This window comes from Bombina bombina, chromosome 2 (assembly GCF_027579735.1).
Source record: "Bombina bombina isolate aBomBom1 chromosome 2, aBomBom1.pri, whole genome shotgun sequence".
Taxonomy (NCBI): domain Eukaryota; kingdom Metazoa; phylum Chordata; class Amphibia; order Anura; family Bombinatoridae; genus Bombina; species Bombina bombina.
Genome location: NC_069500.1, coordinates 947,009,377 through 947,025,431, shown reverse-complemented (window position 1 = coordinate 947,025,431; position 16,055 = coordinate 947,009,377). Strand labels below are relative to the sequence as shown.

The 16,055-nt window shown below is 38.3% G+C and overlaps 1 protein-coding gene across 2 annotated transcripts in view; it reads right to left on the bottom strand.

Annotated features, from left to right (window-relative positions):
- CCSER1 (coiled-coil serine rich protein 1) overlaps positions 1 to 16,055 on the bottom strand; it is a 1,500,652-nt gene that overhangs the window by 1,192,689 nt on the left and 291,908 nt on the right. For both annotated transcript variants that reach the window (XM_053703431.1, XM_053703432.1), the window contains exon 3: positions 7,105 to 7,286. In XM_053703431.1, the coding sequence (XP_053559406.1) occupies positions 7,105 to 7,286 (182 nt within the window). The remainder of the gene's footprint in view (positions 1 to 7,104; positions 7,287 to 16,055) is intronic.

The window sequence follows — 16,055 nt, the reverse complement described above, 5'->3', positions numbered from 1 at the left end:
GATATGATGAAAATAATGGTATCTTTAGAAAGTTCATTTAATGGCGAGAAAAATGGTATATAATATGTGTGGGTACAGTAAATGAGTAAGAGGAAAATTACAGCTAAACACAAACACTGAAGAAATGTAAAAATAGCCATTGTCATTAAGGGTAAGAAAATTGAAAAATGGTCCGGTCATTAAGGGGTTAAACAACCTACTTGCCAACTTCCTTAAAAACAGTGTGCAAGTGCTCCTAGAAGAATTGATGCTGTTTTGAAGGCAAGGGGTGGTAACAGCAAAAATTTATTGGATTTAGATTATTCTTTTGTTCATTGCTAAAAATAAACTATTAGCATTTTTTCACACCTGCCTCAAACTTACTATTATTATTTGTATTCATGTATGTATTTCTTGTAAAAGTTAAATCACAAATTGATTTATACTGATTACTTGATTTTTGTGAAGCATTTGGGGAATAAAAGTAGATAGTGAATAAAAAAAATACAAATATATCGTTAATACATGCATATACTGAGACTTGATTTTGTAGTCACAAAGACACAAATGCCTAAAACGTTTGCACAGTACTATTATATATTATATTTTACCATGCATATAATTTAAACACAATACAAATATTTATTGTTTTTGTATGCCTAAGAAAGTGCATTTTGTACTTCCTTACTAACTGAGGCTCCACCTTATTGGCGGAGAGGTACACGTCCTTGCTAGCATCACAAAAACAAATGTGGGTTTATTGAGGACAGGAACATTAGTTCAAAATAAATAAATACATGAATAAATACATGAATAAATACATGAATAAATACATGAATAAATACATGAATAAATACACAAATTAATAAATACATTCTCTTTTAAACTGGCCTGTTATATATGAATTAAAGGAAAATGTTGACTACAAAGTCACTTTATTTAGACCCATGCTGTATGCTGTTTACTTATTGGAGCTACTCTCAGAGGTATAAGTATCAGCACAGCAACTTTTAGACTTTTTCAGTCATACAAATTAATATACAATAAGAGGCTGGAAGAAACGGAAAAAAGAAATCTTAGCAAAACAAAGAAAAAAAAATAAAAGAAAAAAAAGTCTGTTCTTCAGACCAACATATATAAGATAGTCCCTTCCGTTCCATGTCACTCCCCAATGCAAGATATGCAGAAGATAATAATGACAGATGGGCATTAATACTTGATAACAAAAAAAAAAAACAGCTTCCATTTTCTTCGATTTCTAAGCTTTCAATTTAAAATGGTGATTGTGTTAGTTTCGAACAACAACAAGCAGCATCTATACTGTGAACCCTTGATAAGAACAGCTAATTATCTGCATAAATGGCCAAATATCCAATTTGCCACAGACACTGGCCAAGCTTTGCAATCCATGTATTAGTTCATAAAGGTGCCCTGCCAAATAATGCTGCCAAATTGTACTAGTTTTTACTATTAAGAAAGATTACATATTCTTCCAAGTTTTGATGGGATTTTTGTATTTAGAAATTTAACAGTTTGGTCTCCGTTTTTTAAATAAATGTTATGTGTCTCAAATTAAAAATATACATAAATATTAGTTAATATATTAATATACTGTATCAAATACAAGAGCAGTAAAGCTGAAAACGTTTGGTGTTAAAATGGAATGTCATTAACACTAAGATAAATTAAATGTTCTCCCCAAAGCCACTTACCAAAGCAGGCCCAATGGACTCTGCTAGTTTTTTAATATGCCTTTGAACTCCTCAGAGCCCATTTTCAGTAAAGCAGAAATAAAGTTTATTCAGCCTGGTGGTGATAAAAATGACTTAAACAAAAGAAGCATTAAAATGGGATTTAATAATTTAAGAACTGTAACCACTGCACTCAATTCTGACAAATAAAGGTCCTTAGATTAAAGGGACACTGAACCCACATTTTTTCTTACGTAATTCAGATAGAGCATGACATTTTAAGCAACTTTCTAATTTACTCCTATTATCAAATTTTCTTCATTCTCTTGGTATCTTTATTTGAAATGCAAGAATGTAAGTTTAGATGCTGGCCCATTTTTGGTAAACAACCTGGGTTGTCCTTGCTGATTGGTGGATAAATTCATCCACCAATAAAAAAGTGCTGTCCGGAGTACTGAACCAAAAAAGAAGCTTAGATGCGTCTTTTTTTTAAATAAAGATAGCAAGTGAACAAAGAAAAATTGATAATAGGAGTAAATTAGAAAGTTGCTTAAAATTGCACGCTCTATCTGAATCACGAAATAAAAATTTTGGGTTCAGTGTCCCTTTAAAGGAGACCTGAGAGAATGTCTGCATTGATAAAGTTAGTCCATTTTCCCTACTGCAGAGTAAGTATTTAACTGTTGCTTTTTGTTAATCCTGTGGTACTAAAACACAACAATATCACTGAACTATACACCTTTTGTTTTTAACTATTTCTTTTTTGGTATGACATAAAAAGGTGATACTTTGTCTTCTGGAAAAAACGTACAGTATCAGGTTACTTATAGTGTAATGATCATATTTAAAACAGTCAATTAGTCATTTACACTTTTGGGAGCACTTGCTTGATTTTATTTTGTTTTATTCCTTTTTTTTAATCTATAAAACAGACATTTAGGTCTAGATTACAAGTGGAGCGGTATTTTGTGTTTTTGCTATAGCGAAAACTCCGCTAGGATTTTCATTTTTGCTTTAGCCAGGTTGCACTGATATTACAATTTAAAAGTAAACTGTTTTTTCTCCAGCAGTAACCCAAATCGTGCTTTAAAGTTGAAATTTGAAAATTGAGATTGCGTTTAGTATTCCCCATAGAAGTCAATAGAGAAAAAAAAAAACTAACACCCACTCTCTCGTGCAAACACTATAGCATTTTTGTAATTGCACTAATCCAACATGAAAATATGATATTTTAATATTCCAATGTTCTTAACATAACGGAATATGTTTTATTTATTCATAATTAAATATTTCTACATATTTATGATTTTTTTTGCACAAATATACAGTATACAATAAAAGTGAGTACACCCCTGGGCAATATCACTTAAATATCAAATTATTCAAAATTGTATCGCCTCTAAATAATTGTTTTATTTCTAAGTTGACAAGTAGCGTATTTCCTATTATACACAATAAAAAACAAATACTTTAGAAAGATTATATTGAAAACACAGGCCCCAAAGTAGAAACATAAAGGGATAGTAAACCAAAAAAAAAAAACTTTCCATGTTTTTTAAAACCTCCTGTCCATTTGTTCAAATCATCAAATAACATGTATTGGCAATTTTTTATCCTTTACATGAAAAATGCAATCGAAAATATAAAATCTGCCAAAGCCTTCTTTTGGTTAATTATGCAGTCGAATTGCCGAGTTCTACCTAGGTAGAACTATGATGACGTCCTGCATGCTCATTTACACTCACTTATGGCAATGCATATCAGTCTTCTAACTTCCAGAGTCAGCTGCCGCATCATCATCAGGGGAGTGACATGGGAGTGGCATTAAAGACAGGGAACGACTAACGATCAATGTGCAACTGCTGTAATAAGAGAGTTGCACACACACACACGCCGAGAATTGTAAGCAATGATAGTAACTCCCCCTGAGCTAATGCTTACATTCTGGCAGTGCTTATATGGCTTTTAACACTATAAAATAAGTTAAAGAATGACAGTCGGTATAAAACAAAGGCTGTGTGAATCTCATTACGTCAGTTACTAGATGCACTCTTCATTATGCATGTAATTGCCCTGCGTTTATACTGCACATGCCAATTTGGAAGAGACACTTATTAATGAATATAAAAATAACCGCCTTAGTGCTGCAGCGCGATTGGCGGAAATAATTGAATGTGTAATCAGTGAATCCTGCCTTCATATAGGGGCAGTCAATGATGCTGTTTATTGCTGAAATTAAAACAATATTCAAGCTTTGTTTCTAGGAAACAATAAGTGCATTTTAATGGGAATTATTTAAACTTTCTAACAGTGTAATTTTTATTTGTGCAAAATACAAAATATTTCTAACCCTTTAATGCAACAAAAGTGAATACACCTGTGGTCACTGACACACAAGTTAGATCAATGATTTCCAATTAGCCTAATTGCATGAGCATAGTTACCAGAACAGTCTAATTTTTTGACCAATGGGCTGTGTCTATCTGCAAGTTTGCATCAGGTCTCCACATGGAAAAGAATTGCCAGAGAAACTGAAAAATTTGATTGTGAGACTTCACAAAGATGGAAAAGGATACAGGAAGATTGGTGACCAACCAAAAATTAGTGAAAATGAAGTTGCAGCAGTAATCAGGAGGTATAGATCGATAGTGCCAAAAATCCCACAGTGCCAAAAATCAGAGCCGCAGTGGCTGTCCTCCTAAAATGACGCCACTGCAGTCCACTACTTGCACAATCTAGTTTTGAAAAACAGGCAAGTGCTTCAGATTTGCATCAAGGCAAGTGCTTCAGATTTGGCTCAGGGATTATCAATATAAATTGGAGTTTCTGTGACAGCTCAGACAGTGCTAAGGACATTGCATAATGTCAACTTCTATGGACAAAAAAAAACCTTGTTTTCTCTTTGGCACAAAACTGCAAGATTAAACTTGGCTAAACAACATGAAAAGCCTGATGAATACTGGGAGCACATTATTTGGTAAGATGGCCAAGATCAACAACTTTTTGGCTCAGATGGGGTGCAGCATGTTTGGTGTGAACCTGGTCAGGATTATTACAGTGAATGCAAAGTCTCAACAGTGAATCATGGAGGTTGGAGTGTGACGATATGGGGCTGCATGACTGCAAAAGTTGTTGGGGAGTTGACAATTATAGATTGCACCATGAATGCCTGGGATATACCAAAATCCTGGCTGACCAGATGACTCCCAGTCTCCCGAAGTTTGGCAGAGGACGAATATTCCAGCATGATAACAATCCAAAGCACACTGCCAAAATCACAAAGGAGTTTCTAAAGTAGAACAAGTGAAAACTATGACCTGGCTAAGTATGTCACCTGACTTGAATCCAGTAGAACACATTTGGGGTATTTTAAAGAGAATGGTAGAGCAACACAACCCCTCCAGCAAAGAGCAGCTGAAAAAAATTATCTTTGAAGAAGGGCAGAACATCACTCCAGAAATTTGTACGGCACTGGTTTCCTCCATGGCAAAAAGGATTGAGTCTGTCATCAAAAATAAAGGTGGACATGCAAAGTATTGAAAAAAATAAAAGATTTGAATCTCAGTAATGAAAGGTGCACTGACTTGTGTTGCATTGATTTCCTGCTTCGGGACGGTATTTTTAATATAGTAAATCTAAACTGTTCGTTTTTAATTTTACATAAGAGCAAATACCTTACTGTAAAGCTTAGACATAATGCAGTTATTGTTAGGTTATACAATTTTGAATCATTTGACATTTATGTGATATTGCACTGGGGTGTACTCACTTCTGTTGTATACTGTAGATGTATACCTATATATATGTATGATTATATATATTATAGATATATACAGATATTGGAATGTGAAATATTTACAGTAAATACATAGTTAAACAAATCTATCTTTATCAATGTATCTGTATGTATCTCTATGTTAAAGCCTTTGGCTGCTTTTTTTTTCTAACACCCAGGATCTCATATCTTTGAGCCCTTTTAACTTTTTTGTGCAATATTTTTTTTTCAATAATTTTTATTAGATGGTATTATTATGAGTGTAATAGTTTAGTTTCGGAAAACAGTTAAACCACAGCTCTGAGATTGCAGAAAGGTTGGAAGCTAAAGCGCCATTTCGCTTAAAGGGCCATGATACCCAAATGTTGAAACACTTGAAAGTGATGCAGCATAGCTGTAAAAAGCTGACTAGAAAATATCACCTGAACATCTCTATGTAAAAAAAGAAAGATATTTTACCTCAAAAATTCCTCAGTAGCCACATCCCATTGTAAAGGACTTCTAAGCAGCAAATCAGTATGTCTGTCCTGGGAGCTTACGTGCACACTCATCTTATTACGATATTCAGTTTAACCCTTTGAGTGCGAAGCACTTTCCCACCTGGGTGCTAAGCTGTTCAAAAGTTTTCTTTATTTTTTAAACTTTTTTTTTTAAACTTTTTTTCTTCTTTTTCTAGATCCCCAAGACTTACACTGTTGGAAAGGTTAGGCGATTAACTAAGCTGTAGTTGCTTAGATGCCTGAGATACAGGCTTCTAAGCAGCGTGCACCCTTTTCCTATACTTAACATTGTTAAGTTTAAATAAAGTTGTGTGGTGACGTCATTGCGTCATTGTGTGTGACGTCACCGTGCATAACATGAAGCCCCGGCAAAGCCTGTCACTATACAGGCCCGATCACCGGGGTAGGAGTGGATGGGAGCCCCCAGATTTCTCTCAAGGTTGTAGAGTGCTAGCTACGGCTCTGAGCCGTCGTTAGCACCTGAGTAGGAAACTCTGCGACGGCTCAGAGTCGTCGTTAGCACTCAAGTTTACTATGAAATCTAATGAGAGTTAAGTGAAATCTCATGAGATCACAGTAAAAGTGTTCATTACCTCAGCACTGTTGATGCTGATTTTCTGCTGTTCATTTCTTCATTTTTTTTTTACCTGCAGCTGGGCAGCAGCTGGGCAGCAGCTGAGTATAACTTTTTACACAGAACTTACTCTGCTGAGCTGAGGAAATTGTGAGGTAACATATCTTCCTTTTTTACATAGAGATGCTCAGGTGATATTTTCCTGTCATACTGCATCAGTTTCAAGGGATTTAGCATATGTCCCTTTAACTTGTAATATCAGCACAATTAAAACGTTTGCGCCTCACTTGTAATCTAGCCCTTAATCCATAAATTAGCACAAGAACTTTTCAAGCATGTGATCTAAATTAAGTAGGATACATTTTTCTCACTAATGGTGTTTCTGTATTTAGAGGGTCTAAATCTTTACATTTGTGGATTAATGACACAGCCAGTAACAACAATAAAATGTGGATGTGCAGTGTATCACCCCTTACGGGTCTTATGTGATAACAGAACTGAGAAGTAAAGCAAATAGCTTGATCTATAAGCTACATTGGTCACTCAGTGTAATAACAAAGTACCACTTGAATTTGCTTAGCTTACCATACTATTCATTTTGGAGGATGTTGAATTTGTTCTCTGTTTCCTTAAACTGTTGGATTCGTCCATGTTTCCCTCCTTTGGTTTAAAAGCCATTCTGCTGCTGCCTGCAGTACCTTCAGAAGACGACCTCAGACGCCTTTCTGTATACTTTCCATCTCGGTAGGGACTGCTGGCGTGGTTAACTAAGGACAAGCACACATTAAATCATTTATATGAATTTATATTACAATAAAAAAAACAACATATAAAAAGGTTTTCTTGTAATACAATGGAAACCATGTATTGCCTCAAGGTATCTTAAAAATAACTCTATGGCATATTTAGTTGCTATGAGGCATTTTTGAAAGAGTTTGTATGATATAAGCTAACCACTAAACACAGGATCTCACTGCACATGAAAGGCATTAAATATGAGTTTTATAACCCATTTGTTTTTATGTACTATATAGAGATAAATGCTGCATTTTATTTTATTTTTTTTCACTGAGCAGAGGATGTTCCATATTTTGGAAGCAAATGTACTGTTACCATTTAAATTGTATTTATTTGAAGGGATAGTAAAGATGATGCATCTTTCCAATGTACTTGTATTATTGAATTTGCTTTGTTCTCTTTCTATCCTTGTTGAGAACCATTTATTAATGTGCGGACGGACATGATCCGATATTGGGATCATGTCCGCCGCACATCGATAAATGCCGACAGCATACGCTGTCGACATTTATCATTGTACCAGCAGTTCTTGTGAACTGCTGGTGCAATACCACCCCCTGCAGATTTGCGGCCAATCGGCCCCTAGCAGGGGGTGTCAATCAGCCCGATCGTATTCGATTGGGCGGATGGATACCTCTGGGGTGGCGGACGACTTAAGGAGCACAGTTCTTATGACCGCTGCTTCTTAACTTCCGATTCAGCCGGAACTGAAGCGTAGTGGGTCGGAGGCAGCAATCGCTGCTTCTTAAATTGACCCCCTAGATAGGTTTAGGGACAGCAATGCACTACTGAATTTGCTGCTAATTGGTGGCTGCACAAATATGCATTTTGTCATTGGCTCATCAGGTGTGTTCAGCTAGCTTCTTGTGCATTGCTGCTCCTTCAACAAAGGATACCAAGAGACTGAAACAAATGTATTAATAGAAATATACTGGAAAGTTGTTTAAAATTGTAAGCTCTATCTGAATAATGAAATAAAAAAGTTTTTAAGCTCAATATACTTTAATATATTATTATATTTATATTTTGTAATTTATTAAGCCGTGCAAAGCTTGTTTTAATCTATGTTTGTTAGGCTTATTCCAATTAAAGGGATAGGAAAGTCTAAATTAAATATGTATGATTCCGACATCAGGTCATTTTAAGACACTTTTAAATTCACTTCTTTTTTCCAATGTGCTTTGTTCTCTTGGTATCCCTTGTTAAAAAAGCAATACGCACATATCATACACTAGTGGGAGCTTCTGCTAATTGGTGCCTGCACACATTTGTCTCTTGTGATTGGCTAAATAGATATTGTCAGCTTCCTGTCAGTAGTGCAATGCTGTCCCTTCAGCAATGGATAACAAGAGAATGAAGAAAATTTGATAATAGAATTAAATTGAAAAGTTGTTTAAAATTGTATGTTCTATCTGAATCATAAACGAAAATTTTGGGGTTTACTATCCCTTTAATTTAATAGGGATTTCTCCAACATTTTTGAATGCTGTATAGCAGAGCCTTAGAATCTAAAATTAAAACGTTAATGTGCATAAACATTTAACTGCAACATGGATAGTAGAATGTTTGTGAAAGTGTTAACTTTCTGTCGAGGCACTTTTTTTGTAGACTGAATAACTGCACCATTAGAGTTAAAGGGACAGTCTACAATTATTTTTTTATTGTTTTAAAAGATAGACAATCCCTTTATTATCAATTCGCCAGTTTTGCATAACCAACACAGCTATATTAATATACTTTTTTCCTCTGTGGTTACCTTGTACCTAAGCATCTTGTGACAGCCCCCTGATCACATGATTTTTTATTTATTATCTATAGATTTGCATTTAGTACTGTGTTGTGCAGAACCCACGGGCGTGAGCACAATGTTATTTATATGGCCCGCATGAAGTAGCACTCTCCTGTTGTGAAAAGCAAATACAAAAGCATAAGGTTGTCTATAGAGCCTTTGAAACAGGCAGAAATTTAGAGGTTTAAATGTTATGAAGTATATTAATCTAGCAATGTTGGTTGTGCAAAGTTGGGGAATGGGCAGTAAAGGTGTTGTCTATCTTTTTAAACAATAACAATTTTAGTGCAGACTGTCCCTTTAACACACTATACCACAAAACCTCACACTTAAAGGGACAGTAAAGTCAAAATAAAACTTTCATGATTCAGATAGAGCATGCACTTTTTTACAGCTTTCCAATTTACTTCTGTTATCAAATTTGCTTTGTTCTCTTAATATCTTTTATTAAAGAGTAAAACTAGGTAGGCTCATAAGAGCTCAGGAGTGTGCACGTGTCTCTAGTACTCTATGGCAGCAGCGTTTTGCAACATTGTCGAACAAAGCTACAAATAATTTTGCATTTGATGATTATGCAATTCTATTGTATTTAATGGTCCTTTAAAGTGAATGTAAATTTTGAGGCTAAAGTGACCGGTTTTTAAAAATTAGATTAAAAACAGGGGCACTTTAATTCATCAACATTTACATTTCACTCCTGTTGTGAAAAAAAAACTTACCTTTTAATCTTCACAGCAGCTCCAGCTTCCTCCGGTCGTCGCAAGCCATTTTTGATGTCAGAAATGATGGATAGGTCATCCTCCAATCGTGTCTGATTCAACGCCGTAATTAGAGGAAGCCGGATTACTCAGGAAGAGGCTTTGCAACGGGTGGAGGAAGCTGGAGCTGCTGTGAAGATTAAAAGGTAAGTTTTTTTTCTCAACAGGAGTGAAATGTAAATTTTGATGAATTAAAGTGCCCCTGCTTTTAATCAAATTTTTAAAAACCGGGCACTTTAGCATCAAAATTTACATTCACTTTAAGATTGAAACATTTGCTGTAGTTGGTCACTGAACAGGGTGAGAGATCTCACACGATAAAATTATGTTTGTAAACAATTAGGTTCACAGAAGGATTCTCATTTGAATGTATCCTGTAACTGGGGCTACCTCAATGATGTCTTAAGCCTAGAATTGATATATTAACCATTGTCCTTAATTTATATTCATGAAAATAGAGGAAATTGATTGTAGAGTGGCGTATTGGATGCAGATGAGGAGGGTGCAAGGTGTATGTATAAAAGCCAAGATAATATGTACAAATACAAACGTTGTATTTAAAAAGTTAAGATACACTGGCAGGCACAGTAAATTGAAGCGTGGGGTTTAGTAAGGGTTAACATACAGGATAGGGAGTCATGTATTGTAGCAGGGGGGGGTCACAGTTAGGGATAACATTAAATAAGTGTCAACTTAAGAAGGATTTTTTAGTTGGGGGTTGTGAATAATATTTTTTTGTGTTGGTGCATTTTGGTTAGGTTGAGCTTGCACTGGGAGGTTAAGTCTTAGTGGTTAAGACTCTTTAGTATGGTGGGTCTGGGGATTGCAGTTAGATTTTTTTGTGATGGGATGTTACATATATTTTTTTACCAACTGGAACACTTTTTCCTATGTAATATACAGTAAGTACTATGTAATATAAGTACCAGTGTTACTATCTATTCACAGAAGGATATTTCTGTACTTCTTATTCAATATGACTATAAATTACCATTGAATTAACAATATTAAAAAAAACATCATTAGAACTAATTTTCCCTTTATGGGACATCAAGTGATTCATTAGGTTCACGTCTAATTACGACTGAAAGCAGGTTTGATGTTATAATGGAAGGTAATATGGGGTTGTATGAAGTGTTTTAGATTGGCAAAGGGTATAAATTGTTAGTGAGTAATATAAGTCTAATAATCAAATTAATATGCATGCTTCCATCTAACTTGAAAGAACCATAAAGCAACTCTAACATAATGGGGCATATTTTCAAGCTCCGCTGCTCCATAATTTGTCTGCCTGCTCTGAGGCGGCGGACAGAAATCAACCTGATCGAATACGATCGGGTTGATTGACACCCCCTGCTAGCGGCCGATTGGCAGCAAATCTGCAGGGGGCGGCATTGCACTAGCAGTTCACAAGAACTGCTGGTGCAATGATAAATGCCGACAGCGTATGCTGTCAGCATTTATCGATGTGCAGCAGACATGATCCGCTATATCGGATCATGTCCACTCGCACCATAATAAATAGGCCCCAGTGGGTTGTGAATATTCTGTTCTATGTATATTTTATTAGCTCAGTGTCTTGTATATGTGTATAAAGGATTTACCATTTTATTGTAATTTGTTTTATATCTAGTGGTTTTGCTGTTATGAAAATAAAAAAACAGAATTTATGTTTACCTGATAAATTACTTTCTCCAACGGTGTGTCCGGTCCACGGCGTCATCCTTACTTGTGGGATATTCTCTTCCCCAACAGGAAATGGCAAAGAGCCCAGCAAAGCTGGTCACATGATCCCTCCTAGGCTCCGCCTACCCCAGTCATTCGACCGACGTTAAGGAGGAATATTTGCATAGGAGAAACCATATGGTACCGTGGTGACTGTAGTTAAAAAAATAAATTATCAGACCTGATTAAAAAACCAGGGCGGACCGTGGACCGGACACACCGTTGGAGAAAGTAATTTATCAGGTAAACATAAATTCTGTTTTCTCCAACATAGGTGTGTCCGGTCCACGGCGTCATCCTTACTTGTGGGAACCAATACCAAAGCTTTAGGACACGGATGAAGGGAGGGAGCAAATCAGGTCACCTAAATGGAAGGCACCACGGCTTGCAAAACCTTTCTCCCAAAAATAGCCTCAGAAGAAGCAAAAGTATCAAACTTGTAAAATTTGGTAAAAGTGTGCAGTGAAGACCAAGTCGCTGCCCTACATATCTGATCAACAGAAGCCTCGTTCTTGAAGGCCCATGTGGAAGCCACAGCCCTAGTGGAATGAGCTGTGATTCTTTCGGGAGGCTGCCGTCCGGCAGTCTCGTAAGCCAATCTGATGATGCTTTTAATCCAAAAAGAGAGAGAGGTAGAAGTTGCTTTTTGACCTCTCCTTTTACCGGAATAAACAACAAACAAGGAAGATGTTTGTCTAAAATCCTTTGTAGCATCTAAATAGAATTTTAGAGCGCGAACAACATCCAAATTGTGCAACAAACGTTCCTTCTTTGAAACTGGTTTCGGACACAGAGAAGGTACGATAATCTCCTGGTTAATGTTTTTGTTAGAAACAACTTTTGGAAGAAAACCAGGTTTAGTACGTAAAACCACCTTATCTGCATGGAACACCAGATAAGGAGGAGAACACTGCAGAGCAGATAATTCTGAAACTCTTCTGGCAGAAGAAATTGCAACTAAAAACAAAACTTTCCAAGATAATAACTTAATATCAACGGAATGCAAGGGTTCAAACGGAACCCCCTGAAGAACTGAAAGAACTAAATTGAGACTCCAAGGAGGAGTCAAAGGTTTGTAAACAGGCTTAATTCTAACCAGAGCCTGAACAAAGGCTTGAACATCTGGCACAGCAGCCAGTTTTTTGTGAAGTAACACCGACAAGGCAGAAATCTGTCCCTTCAGGGAACTTGCAGATAATCCTTTTTCCAATCCTTCTTGAAGGAAGGATAGAATCCTAGGAATCTTAACCTTGTCCCAAGGGAATCCTTTAGATTCACACCAACAGATATATTTTTTCCAAATTTTGTGGTAAATCTTTCTAGTTACAGGCTTTCTGGCCTGAACAAGAGTATCGATAACAGAATCTGAGAACCCTCGCTTCGATAAAATCAAGCGTCCAATCTCCAAGCAGTCAGCTGGAGTGAAACCAGATTCGGATGTTCGAACGGACCCTGAACAAGAAGGTCTCGTCTCAAAGGTAGCTTCCAAGGTGGAGCCGATGACATATTCACCAGATCTGCATACCAAGTCCTGCGTGGCCACGCAGGAGCTATCAAGATCACCGACGCCCTCTCCTGATTGATCCTGGCTACCAGCCTGGGGATGAGAGGAAACGGCGGGAACACATAGGCTAGTTTGAAGGTCCAAGGTGCTACTAGTGCATCCACTAGAGCCGCCTTGGGATCCCTGGATCTGGACCCGTAGCAAGGAACTTTGAAGTTCTGACGAGAGGCCATCAGATCCATGTCTGGAATGCCCCACAGCTGAGTGACTTGGGCAAAGATTTCCGGATGGAGTTCCCACTCCCCCGGATGCAATGTCTGACGACTCAGAAAATCCGCTTCCCAATTTTCCACTCCTGGGATGTGGATAGCAGACAGGTGGCAGGAGTGAGACTCCGCCCATAGAATGATTTTGGTCACTTCTTCCATCGCTAGGGAACTCCTTGTTCCCCCCTGATGGTTGATGTACGCAACAGTTGTCATGTTGTCTGATTGAAACCGTATGAACTTGGCCCTCGCTAGCTGAGGCCAAGCCTTGAGAGCATTGAATATCGCTCTCAGTTCCAGAATATTTATCGGTAGAAGAGATTCTTCCCGAGACCAAAGACCCTGAGCTTTCAGGGATCCCCAGACCGCGCCCCAGCCCATCAGACTGGCGTCGGTCGTGACAATGACCCACTCTGGTCTGCGGAATGTCATCCCTTGTGACAGGTTGTCCAGGGACAGCCACCAACGGAGTGAGTCTCTGGTCCTCTGATTTACTTGTATCTTCGGAGACAAGTCTGTATAGTCCCCATTCCACTGACTGAGCATGCACAGTTGTAATGGTCTTAGATGAATGCGCGCAAAAGGAACTATGTCCATTGCCGCTACCATCAACCCGATCACTTCCATGCACTGAGCTATGGAAGGAAGAGGAACGGAATGAAGTATTCGACAAGAGTCTAGAAGTTTTGTTTTTCTGGCCTCTGTCAGAAAAATCCTCATTTCTAAGGAGTCTATTATTGTTCCCAGGAAGGGAACCCTTGTTGACGGGGATAGAGAACTCTTTTCCACGTTCACTTTCCATCCGTGAGATCTGAGAAAGGCCAGGACAATGTCCGTGTGAGCCCTTGCTTGAGGAAGGGACGACGCTTGAATCAGAATGTCGTCCAAGTAAGGTACTACAGCAATGCCCCTTGGTCTTAGCACAGCTAGAAGGGACCCTAGTACCTTTGTGAAAATCTTTGGAGCAGTGGCTAATCCGAAAGGAAGCGCCACGAACTGGTAATGTTTGTCCAGGAATGCGAACCTTAGGAACCGATGATGTTCCTTGTGGATAGGAATATGTAGATACGCATCCTTTAAATCCACCGTGGTCATGAATTGACCTTCCTGGATGGAAGGAAGAATAGTTCGAATGGTTTCCATCTTGAACGATGGAACCTTGAGAAACTTGTTTAAGATCTTGAGATCTAAGATTGGTCTGAACGTTCCCTCTTTTTTGGGAACTATGAACAGATTGGAGTAGAACCCCATCCCTTGTTCTCTTAATGGAACAGGATGAATCACTCCCATTTTTGACAGGTCTTCTACACAATGTAAGAATGCCTGTCTTTTTATGTGGTCTGAAGACAACTGAGACCTGTGGAACCTCCCCCTTGGGGGAAGTCCCTTGAATTCCAGAAGATAACCTTGGGAGACTATTTCTAGCGCCCAAGGATCCAGAACATCTCTTGCCCAAGCCTGAGCGAAGAGAGAGAGTCTGCCCCCCACCAGATCCGGTCCCGGATCGGGGGCCAACATTTCATGCAGTCTTGGTAGCAGTGGCAGGTTTCTTGGCCTGCTTTCCCTTGTTCCAGCCTTGCATTGGTCTCCAAGCTGGCTTGGCTTGAGAAGTATTACCCTCTTGCTTAGAGGACGTAGCACCTTGGGCTGGTCCGTTTCTACGAAAGGGACGAAAATTAGGTTTATTTTTTGCCTTGAAAGGCCGATCCTGAGGAAGGGCGTGGCCCTTACCCCCAGTGATATCAGAGATAATCTCTTTCAAGTCAGGGCCAAACAGCGTTTTCCCCTTGAAAGGAATGTTAAGTAGCTTGTTCTTGGAAGACGCATCAGCCGACCAAGATTTCAACCAAAGCGCTCTGCGCGCCACAATAGCGAACCCAGAATTCTTAGCCGCTAACCTAGCCAATTGCAAAGTGGCGTCTAGGGTGAAAGAATTAGCCAATTTGAGAGCATTGATTCTGTCCATAATCTCCTCAAAAGGAGGAGAATCACTATCGACCGCCTTTATCAGATCATCGAACCAGAAACATGCGGCTGTAGCGACAGGGACAATGCATGAAATTGGTTGTAGAAGGTAACCTTGCTGAACAAACATCTTTTTAAGCAAACCTTCTAATTTTTTATCCATAGGATCTTTGAAAGCACAACTATCCTCTATGGGTATAGTGGTGCGTTTGTTTAAAGTGGAAACCGCTCCCTCGACCTTGGGGACTGTCTGCCATAAGTCCTTTCTGGGGTCGACCATAGGAAACAATTTTTTAAATATGGGGGGAGGGACGAAAGGAATACCGGGCCTTTCCCATTCTTTATTAACAATGTCCGCCACCCGCTTGGGTATAGGAAAAGCTTCTGGGAGCCCCGGCACCTCTAGGAACTTGTCCATTTTACATAGTTTCTCTGGGATGACCAACTTGTCACAATCATCCAGAGTGGATAATACCTCCTTAAGCAGAATGCGGAGATGTTCCAACTTAAATTTAAATGCAATCACATCAGGTTCAGCCTGTTGAGAAATGTTCCCTGAATCAGTAATTTCTCCCTCAGACAAAACCTCCCTGGCCCCATCAGACTGGGTTAGGGGCCCTTCAGAAATATTAATATCAGCGTCGTCATGCTCTTCAGTATCTAAAACAGAGCAGCCGCGCTTACGCTGACAAGTGTTCATTTTGGCTAAAATGTTTTTGACAGAATTATCC